The 16,522-nt window shown below is 37.0% G+C and overlaps 1 protein-coding gene across 1 annotated transcript in view; it reads left to right on the top strand.

The window, feature by feature from the left end:
* The window catches only part of LOC121325628 (beta-2-syntrophin-like), a 60,339-nt gene extending 48,574 nt beyond the window's left edge, over positions 1–11,765 (top strand). Inside the window, exons 5-7 of the mRNA XM_041268443.1 lie at positions 3,319–3,515; positions 9,550–9,743; positions 11,155–11,765. Coding sequence (XP_041124377.1) covers positions 3,319–3,515; positions 9,550–9,743; positions 11,155–11,247 — 484 coding nt within the window. The 3' untranslated portion in view covers positions 11,248–11,765. The remainder of the gene's footprint in view (positions 1–3,318; positions 3,516–9,549; positions 9,744–11,154) is intronic.
* Positions 11,766–16,522: the final 4,757 nt, after the last annotated feature.

Genomic DNA, 16,522 nt, shown 5'->3' with positions numbered 1-16,522 from the left:
CTAGAGTGAATGAACATGAATCTACTGAAGTGATTGTTCTTGTTAGAATTGACTTTCTCAAACCCGCTTGGCTAAAATGGAGGGGCCTGGCCACTGGACAGACATTTTGGCCAGGTTGTTAGCTTCAAGTGTGGAGATGTGGCCAGCAGTGGGTTCAAATCGGAAATGAAGTATTATTTATAAGTATAAAATGTTTTAATAAGATCCCAGAAGCTAGTACCTCAGCTTCGGGCTTCGCTGTTGTCCAGAGATGATAGCAGGGATGGTGTCAGGCCACGTGATTGCTCGGATGAGGATGGTGAAGAGAGTACAATTTCTTTTATTTTTTTTTTTTTTAGAGATTCTAATAACTATTGCTCTGTTTTGGCTTATAATCTCCAGTTACTTCCTTTCACTAATAAGTGAGATAGTTTTGTTTTTACAGGTATGCCTGATGATCCCTAAGCAGAGGATGTGTTTGACACTGTGATCAATATGTAGTTTCATCCGGGTAATCCCCCTTCTTTACCAGAGTGTTTAATCTTGGTACACGTGTTGTGATAATATGTCTGGAAAAATATTCGACATCCCTCTCTCCTGAATTATATATTCCAGGCTCAGCCCCTACTAGGGAGCTTAAAGTAATGGAAACGCTAGTCTTCATGGGGCGCCTATAAGATTACTAATTTTCTTTGTTTGATTGCAGAAAATAAATCTGAGTAAACTGAAATCACTTCCGCTAAAAAAGTTAATGTGCTTTGATCACTGACAATTCTTTGTGTAGCTGTCAGAGGTATTTAATGTTCCACCGGAATTCTTGCCAAAAGTGTCTGATGTTAATTCTGAAATTTCCTTGCACTTATTTGCTCCCAGGCATCATTCTTCAGCTGAATAGGTCAGCTTGCATACAATTGAGTTTTATCATGCTGGATTGTGGATTGTATATAAGAATGCTGTAGATTGACTGGGTGTACTGCTCTGGTTCTAGGTAAGGCTCATCCGCTGTGTGCAATAGCTAGACAGGATGTAAATTAAATCATGTGACTGACTGCTCGGTACTGGATACTGCAGCTCACTGTGGTCACCTAGCCATCAGCAATGGCTCTGTCCTATACAGAATGAATGAAGATAGTACATACTAGAAAGAAAGTATAACAAACTGCCAAACTACTGTACTTTGTGTATCTCATTCATGAAAGGTACCTTTTCCAGCCGCACCCCTAAAATAAGATATTTACACACATAAATGGATGAATTTTGTGCATGCATGCGCAGACTATATGAAGACTGAATTTTGGGGACATAGTCCATTCAAGTTCTCTGTGACTCTGAACAATAAAGTCCTTTACAGAATAAATGAAGAAACACACCTACTGTACTACAGGTGACTAACTTGTTACAAAAACTGTGTTGCCTAGCTAACCATGCTGTACAGACAAAATAAATGACATAAGAAAGTGTTCGATATTGTAACTGACACATACAAATGGGGTATAGTGCACAATGTTAAAACCATTAAATTAGGCACCAATAATGAGTTTAAGCCAATATTTGGAGGTGGGGGTATAATCCCTTGTGTTTAGAAGAACATTTCAAATATTGACAATGGGAAAAGCCTGTCGAGGCTCATTATTAACCCCAAGGCAGTATCAAATTATTTTTAGAATGATTAGCTGTATGTTTCTACTAGAAGGATTAACATCATTCTGACAAAACTACCAAGAGATTTGAGATTTGAGAAACCAACCAAGGATTTTGTGAGTTACTGAGATTCTTTTAAAAGCCCAGGAGAGGTACGTGGTAAATGAAGAAGAAAAGATAAGAGACAGACATGGCTAATCACACAGTGGCATCAAGGGAGGGAAAAACAAGAGGAAAGCAGAGAACAAGCCAGAAAGTTGAGATCCTGATAAGGGGAGAGGATGGCACAGTGGCACTATGGCAAGCAGAAAAGTGATCAAATCTGAAGTAATGCTGATCTTAATAGTAAATGCTTCTGCGTAAACAAACAGCATGCCAAGTATCCAGTTCTGTTTCGCAGCTGGTAAAACGTGGCACATGAAGATCAAATGGTGAATACATTTTTTCCTCCCTGGAGGATAAAGTGACACACGTAGCAATTGGGTCAAAAAAAGCCTTGTAAATACGATGCTCTAAATTGAACTTCTCAGATTTCTGAAAACCAGAGGACATTTTAATTGAAATCTGAAGCTTTAAAAAAATGAACTGATTTATTTGTTGGTTTGTTTATTGTATGCAGTGAATATCAGTTATAATGGACATTATCTAAAACATAACCTTGTGTTCAGAGTGGTTATAAAGTTGGGGACTTACTAACAATGCCTGGTGTCTGTGCTTTGCATTAGCAATGTTATTACTGCTCTCTCTATTTAGGGTTGAAGATCTAGTGGGTTTTTTTTTCTTGTATTTGATAGTTTAGTTTGGAAAATGTAGTTGTTACGGAGACAACTCTAGATGAAAAAGTTGCTTCTTCCTCCTGGTTCCTAATCCCTTCAAGCTCAGCGTTGAAGCTCAAAGTCACTCCACTGGTTTGAAATACTTCATTATCCTGAAATCCGCTCTGCACAGTAAAAGACGAGGAAGGAAACTGATTTTAAATCATGGGTTAGCATTACTTTAGGATTTTATCACCAGGAATCAAGGATGTGTTTTAAAATTTTTTGAACAGCACTGAAACCTCTTAAGGATGAAAAATGAGCCACAATAGAACAATGTGGAGCTCATAATGTGCCAAACACATTTCTGTGACACCAAGTCTTCAATTGAATTTCTAACCCACTTTCCTCTGCTCCCTTTGGGTTTGACATGGATATTATTATCGCCAGCAGTGGGGTAGGGTGGAGGTGATCATAGGTGCATGGCGAATGTCACTCTTCACACAGTTTTGCATATACGTGGTGTCTGTCTGTCTGTACATCTGTCCATCTGTATATCAGACTTAGGTTTTTACATACATCAGGAGAACCTCTTATCCAATTGTCATGTAACTTGGTAGGAACATTATTTTGCTTAAATTTCAGTGACTCTCACATTCTGGGGCTATAGAGGAGTTTCTGTCTGTCTGTTAATCCATCTGTCTGTATGAAACACTTACGTGTTTGCATTAGTTCAGAGAATTGCTTATCACATTGTGAATTAACATCACAATTCTTACTCTATACTATTTTGTAAGACTGTTGATATTTGTCATGGTCGTCCACTTTTTCATCGTACTGATGACTCTAATATTGAATTTGCAGCTGTGGCAGGGTATGTATGTAAATGGTGCACTTCCCGGTGTTTCCAGACTCTCAATGTATTCCCTGCTTTCTCCTGCAGACTGGTTCACTCTGGTTCTGCGCGAAGCTCGCCAGCACTTGGCTCAGAACTCGCCTTCGCCACCAGGACGGGCACCAGGCAGGGCATCGAGGGGCACCTCTTCCGCACCGAGACCCACTGGGACCTGTCCACCTGGACTAGAATGATGGTCCAGGGCTGCCACAGTGCTGTAGAGCTCATCAAGGAGGTCTCAATGGGTGGGTGGTCATTTCCTGTTACCAAAGTGAAAAACAAATCAGCATCGTTTTAATGTGCAACGTAAAAATCCATAAATCTAATAGGCAAACTTGGGTGTATTGTGAAATGCGTAGAGTACAAATCAAAGGAGGTTTTGATGAGGCTGTACAATCCACTGTGTTTGTGGTCACACATTGTGGCTCTGATGGCCCTAACGGCACAAAGCGAAAAGACTAAACTAAACTAACTGGACTAATCCCAGGGCTTAAACCGATGACCTGAATTATTTGAATATGAATTTATTTGCAGCGTGTCGAACATGACAGAGAGTACTAAAAATATATGTGTTGTTAATTAAAATAATTAAATAATTCATGATTTTATATATATATATATATATATATATATATATATATATATATATATATATATATATATATATATATATATATATTATATAAAGTAACAGCTATTTTGCCTGTGATTTCACCAAACAAAATTCTCCTGAATTGCATTTTTCAACTCATGAAAGGGTTACATGTTAGATAGCATTGTATATTTTTCCAGGAGTCTGTTTGTTTATTTCAGCACTTTTTAGTTTAGAGCTTAGTTCCCAGATTTAAATTAGTAGAAGATGCCCACACTGTAGCTCAGCAAAATTTGCAAATTGCTTTATTGTTGTTTGAGAAGGCACACTGTCAGGGGAGAGGCAGGACTGTTATGCTGATCTCTGCAGATGATGCAGATCTGGCTTTTGTTGTTGTTAGCAAAGTGTTCTGGGAGATGTAGTCTCTAAGGCTGCTGTAATAGCATACTGCAACAAAGTGGTGATACTGCTAGATCCTGCATGGCAGTCTGTGACAGGCTGGCTTCAGTGGTGACATCAGACCAGAAGAAAACACACAGCACTGTGAGTGATATGGTGAATGCGGTTGCTTGCGCCGGTTTATTGCAAAACAAATAAAAGATTTAAACAAAAACAGCACAAGGCACTTGATGCCAAAATAAACAGACAAACAAAATGGACTAACACTTAAACAAACAGTGGACTAACAGACAAACAAACAATGTGAGTCAAAACAGTTATTTACTTTAGTTTAGTTTTTAATTCTTCACGCCCGTTCTCCACTCACCGAACACACAAACCCAGAGTGAGTGAAAACATGCTGCTTTTATGCAGCTGTACCGAGACTCGTTTGCTAATCAATCATTCAGTTGGAATCTCAGTACAACTCCACGTGAATTAAATTAGTGCACTCCTGTGTCCACGCAGTATATACTTTTTAATCTGCACGTGGAGTGATGTGCAATCCTTGTGCCTAAATACAAATATATTTTAAATCACTTGTGCTACACAGACCCCTTTATAGCCCGTGTACCAATACCTATACACCAACAGTAACACACCACACGCAACATATAGCACAAAAATACACACAGGGGCAGGGCACATTGCCACACAGTCTTTCATAGTTTTTCCCTACACCCGCATTTCAGTTAACTTTTTAATAAGAAAACGTTTGTGCTTAGCTTGTAAGGATATTTTAAATACCTGCTAGTGGGAGAGTAAAGCAAACGAATAAAATAAAGTTATAGGTTTTATCGAACAGAATTTCTTTTACATACCTTGTACCTCTTATATAAACAGAATACTACACGTGCTGGAGACCTGTATTTATTTTACTCAGCTTGCAAGGAACTTGCATAGAAAATCATCAACAGTTGGGTCCCCAAATGAAGCACGGCCACGTATTGTCCAGGGTGTCATACAATCATCGGGCGGCAGGTTTGTGTCTGGCTGTGCAAAGCTGGTCGTCTTCTCTGCAGATCCCAGAAAGAGCATCTCATTTGCTCTGCTGCTCCCACTGGTTAGGGAGGCAAAACCGTCAAATGATTACATGAGTTAGTGCTTTGTGAATAGGACCCAGTAAGTCCACAGTGTTTGCATGTGTGAGGGAGAGGGACAGGGAGAAACAGTAAACTGAGAATCGAGCCTCGGCCAAGCTAAGGGTTTGAATGAGTATCCGGCTGTTTCAAAGCTCACATTTGTTTTTATAATTCTTGATGCTTTTATCCATTTATAGTCTTTATTTTAGTGCAAGCTGCTGCATTTCATTTGCCTTTTCTTGTAAACTCTTTACTTTGGCTTCAGTAAATAAACACAATAATGTGTTAGGAGCAGAAATTGAAAAGGTCAACACAGCTGCTAAATATTTCCAAGACTTTCTGGTTTGGTCTTGTCACTGGCACTGGCTAAGTGAATAAAAGACTCATTAAATAAACATGTCTAAAAAAAACATGAAGTCCCAATTTTTGGAGGCAATGCCCAGACTATTCTGAAGACACGCCATACAGACCTCCCAAGCCCCTCATTCCTATTTGGAGTTCCTAGCCTGCCTGTAGCTTTGATGTGGAACGCAATCTCCCTTCATTCAAAGCTCCAATGGGAGAGTCAGATTCATTTTCCCTCTAAAAGGTTGCAGAACACCCTGTTGTTTACCATGGCTGTATCCTGTGTTGATCTGGACACTGTGATGATGTTCATATGTCACCAATAGAAATTTGAGAAATGTTTACGTTGGCAGCCCTCACCGGATCTGTAACTTAGGATGTGTGAATAACAATATTTAAAGACATTCAGATTTTGTTGACATGTTTACAATACAGGATACAGGGAATATAAAGTAGTATGCTTCATGTAAGCATGGCAGGCTGTAATGTTTTAAGACAGACATTGACATTTATATTTCAAATAAAAGTGCAATTGCAGTATATGGCCAGTGACGCTATAAGTGAAATCCTATTAGAATCAAAGGAACTGATGTAAAAGAGAATTGCTATTGGCCACATTATTTAATTATTCTGCACATCTCTGGTTGAAGTCCACTTGAGTCTATTCAGAGGTCCAGTTGGTTATATTAACTGCATGAATTTGACTGCAAGAGATTTATTTTAAATAAAGAACATTTAGGGTTACAGATGTGATCCCTTCTAAACGTTTACCATAGTAAAAGCATAGAAACGTGTAATAAAGCATAGGTAAAACCCACAGTGATATGGTAAAGCATATTAAAAACATGACAAACCATAAAAAAACTGCGAAATGACTAAACTGGTAAACTTTTATAAGGGAATGTTTGGCATTCAGATATTAAGTTTTGCTTCAGATCACTTTTGGTTTGGAGTGGTATAAAAATTTAAAAAAAAAAAAAAAAAAAGAAAAGCATGATTTCAGAATCATTCTGTAAATACTTATGCATATTAAGAAGATTTACAGGAATTATTTTGTTAGCAACATGTAGTTTAAGGAATGTAAACAATCTGAAAAGCCAGCTCTGGAGCAAGGTCATAAACAGTCAAGGAGTGTTACAATGCAACTTTGTGGCGCTGTTCGTTTTTAATACACAAGCCGAACTAAACTAAAACGTATCATCATTGTAACCTTTGGTGCGCCCTGGCATCTACCTCACAACTTCACACCAAGGGAAGGGAAGCAAAGCAGTGGAATTCTACATGGCGCAGAAAATAGCCAGTAAATCCTTGATAAATGCTGTTAAGATTATTGGATATCTGATCCACTCTCCAAAGACATCTGTAAGAGGCTGGATGATTTTTAAAGTCATCAGTCAATAAGTGGTTCATAAAATGTGTAACTGTAAAAATAATCATTTGGTAGATTCTCACCTGAAGCTGAAAGTACAGTGCACCCTCTCTATAATGAACCTGGCCCCTGGACCAAACCCCCCCCCCCCTTAAAAAAAGATAATATAAACATGCACTGTGAAAATAGCGGTCTGTACGCATGGGATTCCTTGGCAGTGAAGTCAACTCTTTTGTCTTAATAAATAAAATGCACTGTATAACTATGCCTCCGAAATGAAAAAAATGTTATGTTGCAAAAACGCTGTAAACTACGCAGATCATTTGAAAAAAGCAATAACGCAGGAATATGTCTGTCGTGAATATAGGTTGTCAAACTGTTTTTTGGCTTGTTCAGCAACCATGTGGCAAAGCAAAATTGATTAAAGAAAAAAAAACAACAACAAAAAGTTGAGGGTCGGATTAACTTTTCATGTAAAGCGTTTTGTCGGGTTGATTTGGGATTGTTGCATGTTGGATTGAGATTTGATGCACTTTGAAAATATTCACGTCAGATTGATTCTGAATAAAAGTTCAGCTTCGATTCGGGATTTAGCTTTTTGTACTGCGTTTTAACTCTTGAATGAATAGGATAAAGCAAAGGCAGAATACTGCATACATGAGACAAACAGGTGCATGTAATTCTATTTTTATTCACAATTTCATCTCATTAACTTACTCCAACAGTTTGTCATTCATTTTGATTGTCCTTTCGCTATAATGAACCCCTCAATATAACAAACGAAAGGCTTGGACCCCTACAGGTTCATTATAGCGAGGGTGTACTGTACTTTTGTTATACATGCAGTAATGACCATGTTTGTTTGCAATATTGGGGAGTAACATACTACATTAAACATTTTTCAGCACTTGTAACTGTTAATGGTTCCTTTTACAGATAGGTGACAAAATGTGGTTAGATTACACTTTGTGTGAAATAGTAATGTTACTTTTATTGCATCGAAGCTGTTCGTACTAGGTGTTAAGTGTTTTATTTTTGTCATATAAAGTAACGTTTTTACAACCCCCCCTTCTGGTTCTTTAAACTTAGCTAACTGCTGTAGGCTGAAGTTCACTAAAAGATCCATAGACATGTCACCCTGCAGTCCTAATTTATGTGCCTGCCTTCATTCTGGAACAGTGCCTGGACAAAATCATTTGCAGCTTTTCCACTGTTTATAAGTTAAGTTCCAACTACATAGTTTACTGCAGGAAATAAAAAGAGGGCTGCAGTGGCGCCTGTGTAAGTGCTCAGATTGTTGGGCCTCAGAAAATAGCGAGAGAATAGAGAATAGCGTATTTTAACAAGAAGAGATGAGACTGGAGAAAACTGACTTCTGAGGGTCCTGAAAGCTGTCTTTCTAGCTGGAGTTAGTGACGGATTCCCATCTCTTGTCTTCAGTGCTTATAACTGTAATGTTTTAGCACAAGGGGTAGCAACAGAAGTGGTTCTTACTGACGCTGTCAGCTCCTTCTGACTAAGCGCTCAGGTTATGATTCGCGGTCGACCTGTTTCTTCTCCACAGTATACAAGATCAGAGAACAAGGGTGTGTGTTTGCGGCTCCTTTTTGAAGCCAGAAGCTCGCAGAGGCACGCCCACTCCCCAGCTGTGCCTACCTGATGAATCACATGAATTTCACATGCAGTAACACGCATGCACCTGAGAAGCCAGTGACGAGGCACTGACTCTGCTACAGGCTCAACAATAGAATAGCGTTCACAATCACAGGCTATACAAGCTTCTGCCAACCAAGCATCTATTATAAGTTCTCAATCAAAGTCTGTCAGCTCTGTTGTCTTGCCCATCATGACTGAAACTGAATTGCAGCAAGGCATTAAGCTAATTTAATGGCGAAGGAACAATGTCTCAGAGATTTCAAGCAATAAAGCATAAAACCATGTAGGATAGAGCTAGATACATTCACACCTCAGGTCTGTTGGAGGGATGCACTATAACTAAAGACTGGGGCTTCAAGGCCTAAATGGAAAACACATGTATTTTTTAAAAAGTTAGGAATGTGATATAAATGTATATATTTTCAGTTGTAAAGCTGATCCAGATAGTTTAGCTGCTAACCACTCTTTAATCCGAGCCAGCTTTGAGGCTGTGCAGATTGAGTTGGATTACCCATGTTACCCTAGTCATGTTATAAGAGAGACATGTTAAATCAGGAAGAATGGGCATACTTGTTTATTTCATTGCAGGAACAAACACATCAGTCTATCAAATGTAATAAATTCTGAACTCGAAAGAAAATCTGTCTGATGTACTGAAGATATCCTCAAAGTTTCTGGCTGCGTGGCAGTTTAAGGCTTCTGTGTTTTCCAGAATGTATTGTTTTCAGAGAAACAAGGTTCACATGCAGAAGGTCAGCACTAAATTTGATGACAGTCTTAACCTTTTCCCTTGACAGCTTGCACACTGAATGAACAGGATGTCCGGTTGACAGTTCATTATGAGAATGGATTCACAATCGCAAAGGAAGGGGCTGGACCTGGCAGCGGCAGCACTGTCCTCTACCGCTACCCCTTTGAAAAGTTAAAGATGTCAGGAGATGATGGGATCAGAAATCTTTACCTGGACTTTGGGGGCCCTGAAGGAGAAATGGTACAATATAGTGCACTGTACCGTTGTGTACATGACTCTGGTTTTGAATACCCTGTAGAAAAGCATGACTTTAGCTTTATTCTATTGCATGTTGTCTGATATACGTTGTTATCAAATATATATATATATCATATATATATATATATATATATATATATATATATATATATATATACACACACACACACACACACACACACACACACACACACACACACACACATGGAGAAAGATCTAATGAGCATCACAGTGTATCCAGATCATCTTCCTTCCTGTAGCACTGCTTGCTTTTTTGTTCCCACAATAGTCACTCATTTCAGTAAAGCATCATCAGTGTTTCAGGGAGGAGCCTCATTTGGATACACTCTTTTCCACAGTACAACCGAGCCACGCTGGGGCCGTGCGAGCCTTCACGATGTGGTTAAGGGGAGCCTGGGTTGTTTTTCCACTGCAGAGGCCAGCTGTGCTACTGACGTCACACACAACGAAAGACAGTTGTTATTAATTATTGTTATGATTTAACTCAGTTTGCCAAAAGATGCTCAAACAAATGTTGTTCAAAAATTAACAGACCAACGGTACAGCTGTATCTTGTATCGCTATATTTTGTAAATATATTTAGGCATTCCTTTATAAACCGCAAATTGTACTGATTATATCGACTTAATAAAGTTCAATTAGTTCTCTTGAAGGGGAAAAAAAGGTTTTAAAAATATGATTTTCCAAAGATATCCCGCTTTTTGTTTGGGTGCTTAAAAAAAGAAGCTGAGCGAACGCAATGAGAGCCATAGTTGTGTGTATGCACTTCCTCAGCGACCCAAGACTGTACTTTTCTCTCATCACACTCACTGCACACCATGTTTCTTGTTGTTTGTCTTTCTGGAGTGTACTGACTGATTCAGGTGTCTTGTGAGGCCAGAGTTTCATGGTTTGGTTCTCGCTCGGCTCCAGAAATAGCCAGTGGAGAACCACCCTTAACTGTACCATACTCATGGGTTGGATGTGCCAGTGGAGAAGGGGTATATGTTGTTCATTTGGATATACTGTGATGCTCATTTGGATACACTATGATGCTCATAAGAGAAATTCTCTTTATCTTGGCAAGCGCTCCTGGAACTTTTGTTAATATATATATATATATATATATATATGGACAACATGGAATACATCAAAGCAGCAATTTAATGTTAATCATAAAAGTTAACGGAATAACATTTGAAATATGTATGGTTCCTTTTCTTCATATTCTCTAGTCCCCCATACTTATAAATGACCTTTTTAGCTCTATACTAAAGTAGCTTATAGTAATATGAATTAACATCAGGAACCTCATTGAAAATACATTGACCACAAGACTGTTGTGAAAGAACTTTTCAGTTTCAATTCCAATTGTGTTCTTTTATTCTTCTAGGCTCTGGATCTTCAATCTTGTCCAAAACCAGTTGTCTTTGTTGTACATTCTTTTCTTTCTGCCAAAGTCACAAGGATGGGACTGCTGGTTTGAGGGGTGACGATAGCAACTGATAAGTTGATGGGAGTTTTTAAATATCTTTTTCTAAAACAAAAAAAGCACAATAGTTCTGCATTGGCAGAAGATAGAAGTGAAATCTGGAGCTTCTCCACCATTGCATGGAATACTGAAAGATCTGCAGCCACCCATTGCAGAGAGTCCTTTCCCTGCTCACATGTGTCCTTTACTGTGGGGATCTTTCACCGCCCTGTGGGGGCACACTGTTCTCCTCTCCAATAAACCCCTTCAAGGGTTAGGACACTCAGGCACTGCATCAAGAAACTAAAGGGACTTGCTACACTTTGAAGAATTGCTACTATGGTATTTCCAGCTGCTGGATATAAAAAAAAAAACACACACACACACACACACACAGCTGGTACCAACATGTCAAAAGCAAAGTTACTTTGAATATACAGTCTAGTATTATGTTTGTAAGTTTTGATTGCAACAAATTTCAATTTATGCATGCATACATTATTGCATTACTTTTACATTAAAATATAATTTTCTTATGAGTCAAGAATTCTACTTTGTTAATCAGAGAACACATTTTACTGCTTGTATGTTTTGCATGGGAGCGAAAAGAAAAGCACAGCAGAAGATGCGGGTGGTGTTTCAATATTATTTTCTGTAAAGGTTATGTAATACTGTACTTGCTTTAAAGGGTTTTGCAAATGGAATTACAGTGTTCAGACTGGAAGGGGTTACCTTTGTGTCTAATTGAAGGTTCGGCTCGTACCTGGAGTCTGCTACAAAGAGCTACAACACGGAACATTTCCTAGCATTGATGACTTAGTAACTTTTACAATGTATTCAAGACTGTTTTTATTGCCAAATGTGCCTTTTTGCTTAAAAAAGAAAAGAACAAAATGTATATGCTATTTTCATATTTTTGCATTACAGAAAGCCATCGTATTATCAAATGATAGTTTTCATTGAAATATTAATTGCATTGATTAGTTACGTATGCAAGTTTATCTCTACAGTTTATTATATATATATAAATTCTGGAAAGATGCCTCGCTTGTTAATCTCATCCTATGAATCAGATTTCCGCAAAGTAATGACTCTTCACAGATAATCCCAGTATCAAAGTACAACAGGAAACAGCTGTTGTACTGTGTCCTCAGAAATCTTATAGAAAGTGATAACACTACAACTTTAATCTTTAAAGGGCACATAAGGACCTTTTTTTATTTTATTGTGTTACATATTCCCATGTGTTGCTGCAAATGTTTATGTAAGGTGTGTGTATTCTTTTTTTTTTTTTTTTTTTTTTTACATTTTGACCACTTTTTTAACTTTTAGATTGCATTCCCTGCCTCAAGATGGCTTCCCATGTACCTGTATGGACCTCTCAGAACTACATTTCCTATCACTCTCCTGCTCACATATGTAACTGAGATGGATATACCAGTGAGCAGGAGGATGATGGGAAATGTTGTTCTGAGAGGTCCATGCGGGTACATGTTTAGCCGTCTTGATGCAGGGAATGCAATTTAACAGCTTGAAAAAGTGGACAAAATGTAAAAAAAGATATAATAAAACAATACACACACATAAACAGTTATAGCAACACATGGGAAATAAAATAAAAAGGTCCTTATGTACCCTTTAACGTAATTATAATAAATCTCATTCACCCAGGGGTCCTACATGTGCAGCTTCACGACTGTGCAGCTGCAAGCAAAGTAAAGCCACTTCTTATTATGTATAAACCACTGCTTCACAATATCACATACTGGAAAAGTCCCTGGTTTAACAGCATGTAGTTGCTCAATAGAGTACCAGAAGGTTGTGCTATCATCTTGATTTTAAACCCCCTCTTGGGACCCAGAACAATAAAACTTATAGGCCAATAATCCGTACCATCTCAGCAGGTATCAACTAATGGCATAAAGAATGAATATTTTTAATGATTTTCCATATAGTAATCTTCTCCCACTTAACGCCATGGTTCCTAAATCAAATCCTTCATTTTCAGCTCTCTGCCCTCTTAAGCTGATTCAATATTCTTCTTCAATGTTTGTAAACTCACAAAGTGTGGTTCACTTGGGCCTAATCTAAATAGGGTAAGCAAGCTGTTCCTGTAAGTATATGTGAGATTGTGCAGTTAAAAGCTAGTTGTCTTATAATGCTGTATGTGGATAGCCCCAAGGCACTAGCTGTTTAGAAACGCAGTATGAATATATGTTTAAAGGTTCTCTAAATTTTTAACTAGTTGAAATTGGAAAATCGTTGACAATTTTGGCAGAATTTAGAAGCTAAATTTAAAAGGCTACCAGCTGTAAAATATTCAGGTTCAATTCCATTCAAACATGCTGTTCTTTTAGACCCTTCTTTGTATCAAAGAAGGTCAATTAATGTACAATAGGATCAAATTATTTGGCCATATCTATTGTTCTATACACAATACAAATTTGGTTCAATTATGATTTCATACATTTTATTACAATTTTACCTTTTAATATTTGTAGATGTAGGTTTTTCCATACTGTATTGCTGTTGCTGAATTAATTTTTTGTTCCTTTGTCTGCTTTCTGAATTCAGCATGCAACAATTAAGTAGGTGCTGCCACCATGTGGACAAAAAAGGATGTACCGAATAACAAAACTGAATATTATACGACAACAAATATCAGTTTTATTTTGTCTCCTGCCAAAAACTGTATTAATGCATATTAGCATATGATTAACCTTAATTCTAAATTCAGTTATGAAGTATTGAAGGAACCATCATTATTTATGTATAAGCCTTATTAACAGGGTGTAACCATTTACTGATATTTGAACATCAATTAAGTATTTCCTATACAAATAATATTACATTGTGATTGAATTTACTCAGTAGGAATAGACTTTTAATCTTTCTTTAAAGCAGGCCTTCAAAGACTTTAACCTAAAGTATCACAGACCCCACTGAGCTCTAATCGGTCCAACATTAGTGGGTATTAATAATGGCTTGTAAAATTACTCATATTTTCTCTTGTATGCAAATGTAATATTACGGTAACCTGGCGATAGCAGCCTTTTTAATATTTTGTCATTTTTAAAGTCAAGGTGATTTGCAGTTATTCACACTTGACCTTTGCTATACAAAGAGTATGCTGCTTGTCTGTAACAAAGCCATTCTTCCTTGCTGATCTAGGGAACTGTTCTCTAAACTCAACATGGTTTGTGTAATCTGTGAAATCATAACTAAGACTTTGTCAAGAAATCTAGTAATGCAACAAAACATTACTACGGTAAACTTGTATGGACAACATGGAGTCCAGCAAAGTAACATTTTAATGTTAAATCATAAAAAGTTAGTAAAATTACAAGTGAAATATGTATGGTTGCTTTTTTTCATATTCTCTAGTCCCCTATACTTATAAATGACCCTTTTAGCCTATAGTAAGGTAATAAAGCAACTTTGCTGTGCACTGCTTTTTATATCAAACAGTATTAATATGTTAGCAATACATTTTAAAATGTATTTTCTCTTTATAAGGCAAATGATATGCAAAGTCTGATCTGAGTTTGAATGGATACTAGGTTTAATTAGCTGCATGCTTGGATTTCAATTAGTATTTGGGAGAGTTTGAAAAAACTAAACAAAATACATCTTGCCTTTATGACTTAGTCACTAAGAACTTTGACTTCTGAATCTGCTGGTTGACTGAATTAACTATTTGAAAAATGGATCGCCCATGTGTTTGAGCAATCTAGTGTTGTCTGTTGTGACAGTCAGTGCAGTACTCAATAAGAATGAATTGCTAAAGGATGCTTTTCATGTACGCAATGAATCACAAGCTACAAACCCCCAAGACAGCCTTTCTTCTTGGACATTTTTGTGAACCCAAAATGTGCACAAAATTCTCTTATAGTTCATGGTTAGCAAATAAACCAATGTATGCATTTTACTCATTATTTAGTCATCAATAATAAACCACTGGACATTGGTTTGGAATTAGCCACAAAGCACAGTTTTGTTGTCATATTGCATGATGATCTCATTATTTTTATCTAGGCTACCTGCATTATTTGTCTGCAACAGAATACAGTTTATTTTTTATTTTTTTTTAAATTGTACTAAAACCCTTTAGTACTCTCTGTACAAATACAGTACTAATTTTAAATAATATCTGAACAGGTTTCAGTTATTACTTTAGCAACAGTCTATACACACAATGCATTATAAAGTATAATGTATATTTTCTAACTATGAATAAATTTATATCTTGAGAAAAATGGTTTAGAGTTTCTCATTATACACCTCCATAAAGTTATTTGAAGTTTAAAAGCAAAACAAGTTTTCCTTTGAATTAGATAGTTCCTGTTCATCATCTACTTTAAAACAAAATGGAAGGCTGTATCTTAAGAAGATGATTATCAGACGTCATTTTGACCACTACTGTTGTAAAGGAATGAATCCCTCTTCTCGTTTCTTCTTAACCTGATTAACCAATTACTGATCAGCAACTCATGGTGAAGATCTTTTCTGTGATTTGTTTTTTGTGTACAATTTAATTGAAAATAAACATATATAAGTACATCACTATAGATCAAATACATTAAACTGCTATGGAATGTTAGCTATTGTAAATCATAGCTGTGAGATTGACCTACAGAAGAGGAAGTGATTCGGCAAAAGCTGCAGCAACTTGTAACCTGTAGCCTTGTATTTGATATATTCCAAATAGCAAAATATCTTAATGACAGGGGAAAGGGAGCAGTGATATGGTTAGTGCTAATAATAGGTGCAGTGAAAAGATTTAAAAGCCCTGGTAATCACTCCTTGAGTTAATACAGTAACTCGCGCCACTGGGATTTGAAATACAAGAGGCAAGAGCTTTGTGAAATACTCACTTTTATCACCTCTGCAAACTGAACACATATTTCATTTCAATGTATTTAAGTTATTCTAGGCATAGACTGTAAATGGTATTGCCATGATAATGCTGAATCTATTTTTACACTTCTTGTTTTCTCTATATTTACAGAGCTATTCCCATTTGTTAGAACACATTGCTTTTGTAAGGCGTTCACTACCAAAGTTTGAAGTACAAAGCAACGTGCGTTCTGTACAATCATGTACACACAAAAAGAAAAGGTTATGACCTGTTTCATAGAATACTGTGTATTATTAAAGGCTGCCATGTTAAAGGCATGTATCTTAGTATTCTTTAACTGCATAACTCTTTTATTAATAAAATGTTATGCTTTTACTACCTAGTTTGTTTGCCTTTTTGTCACGTTGCACGTTGTGTGTGAGAACATAAATG

The sequence above is a fragment of the Polyodon spathula genome, chromosome 13 (assembly GCF_017654505.1).
Source record: "Polyodon spathula isolate WHYD16114869_AA chromosome 13, ASM1765450v1, whole genome shotgun sequence".
Classification (NCBI taxonomy): domain Eukaryota; kingdom Metazoa; phylum Chordata; class Actinopteri; order Acipenseriformes; family Polyodontidae; genus Polyodon; species Polyodon spathula.
The sequence above is the reverse complement of the archived record's forward strand: the minus strand, read 5'-3'. Positions and strand labels throughout refer to the sequence as shown.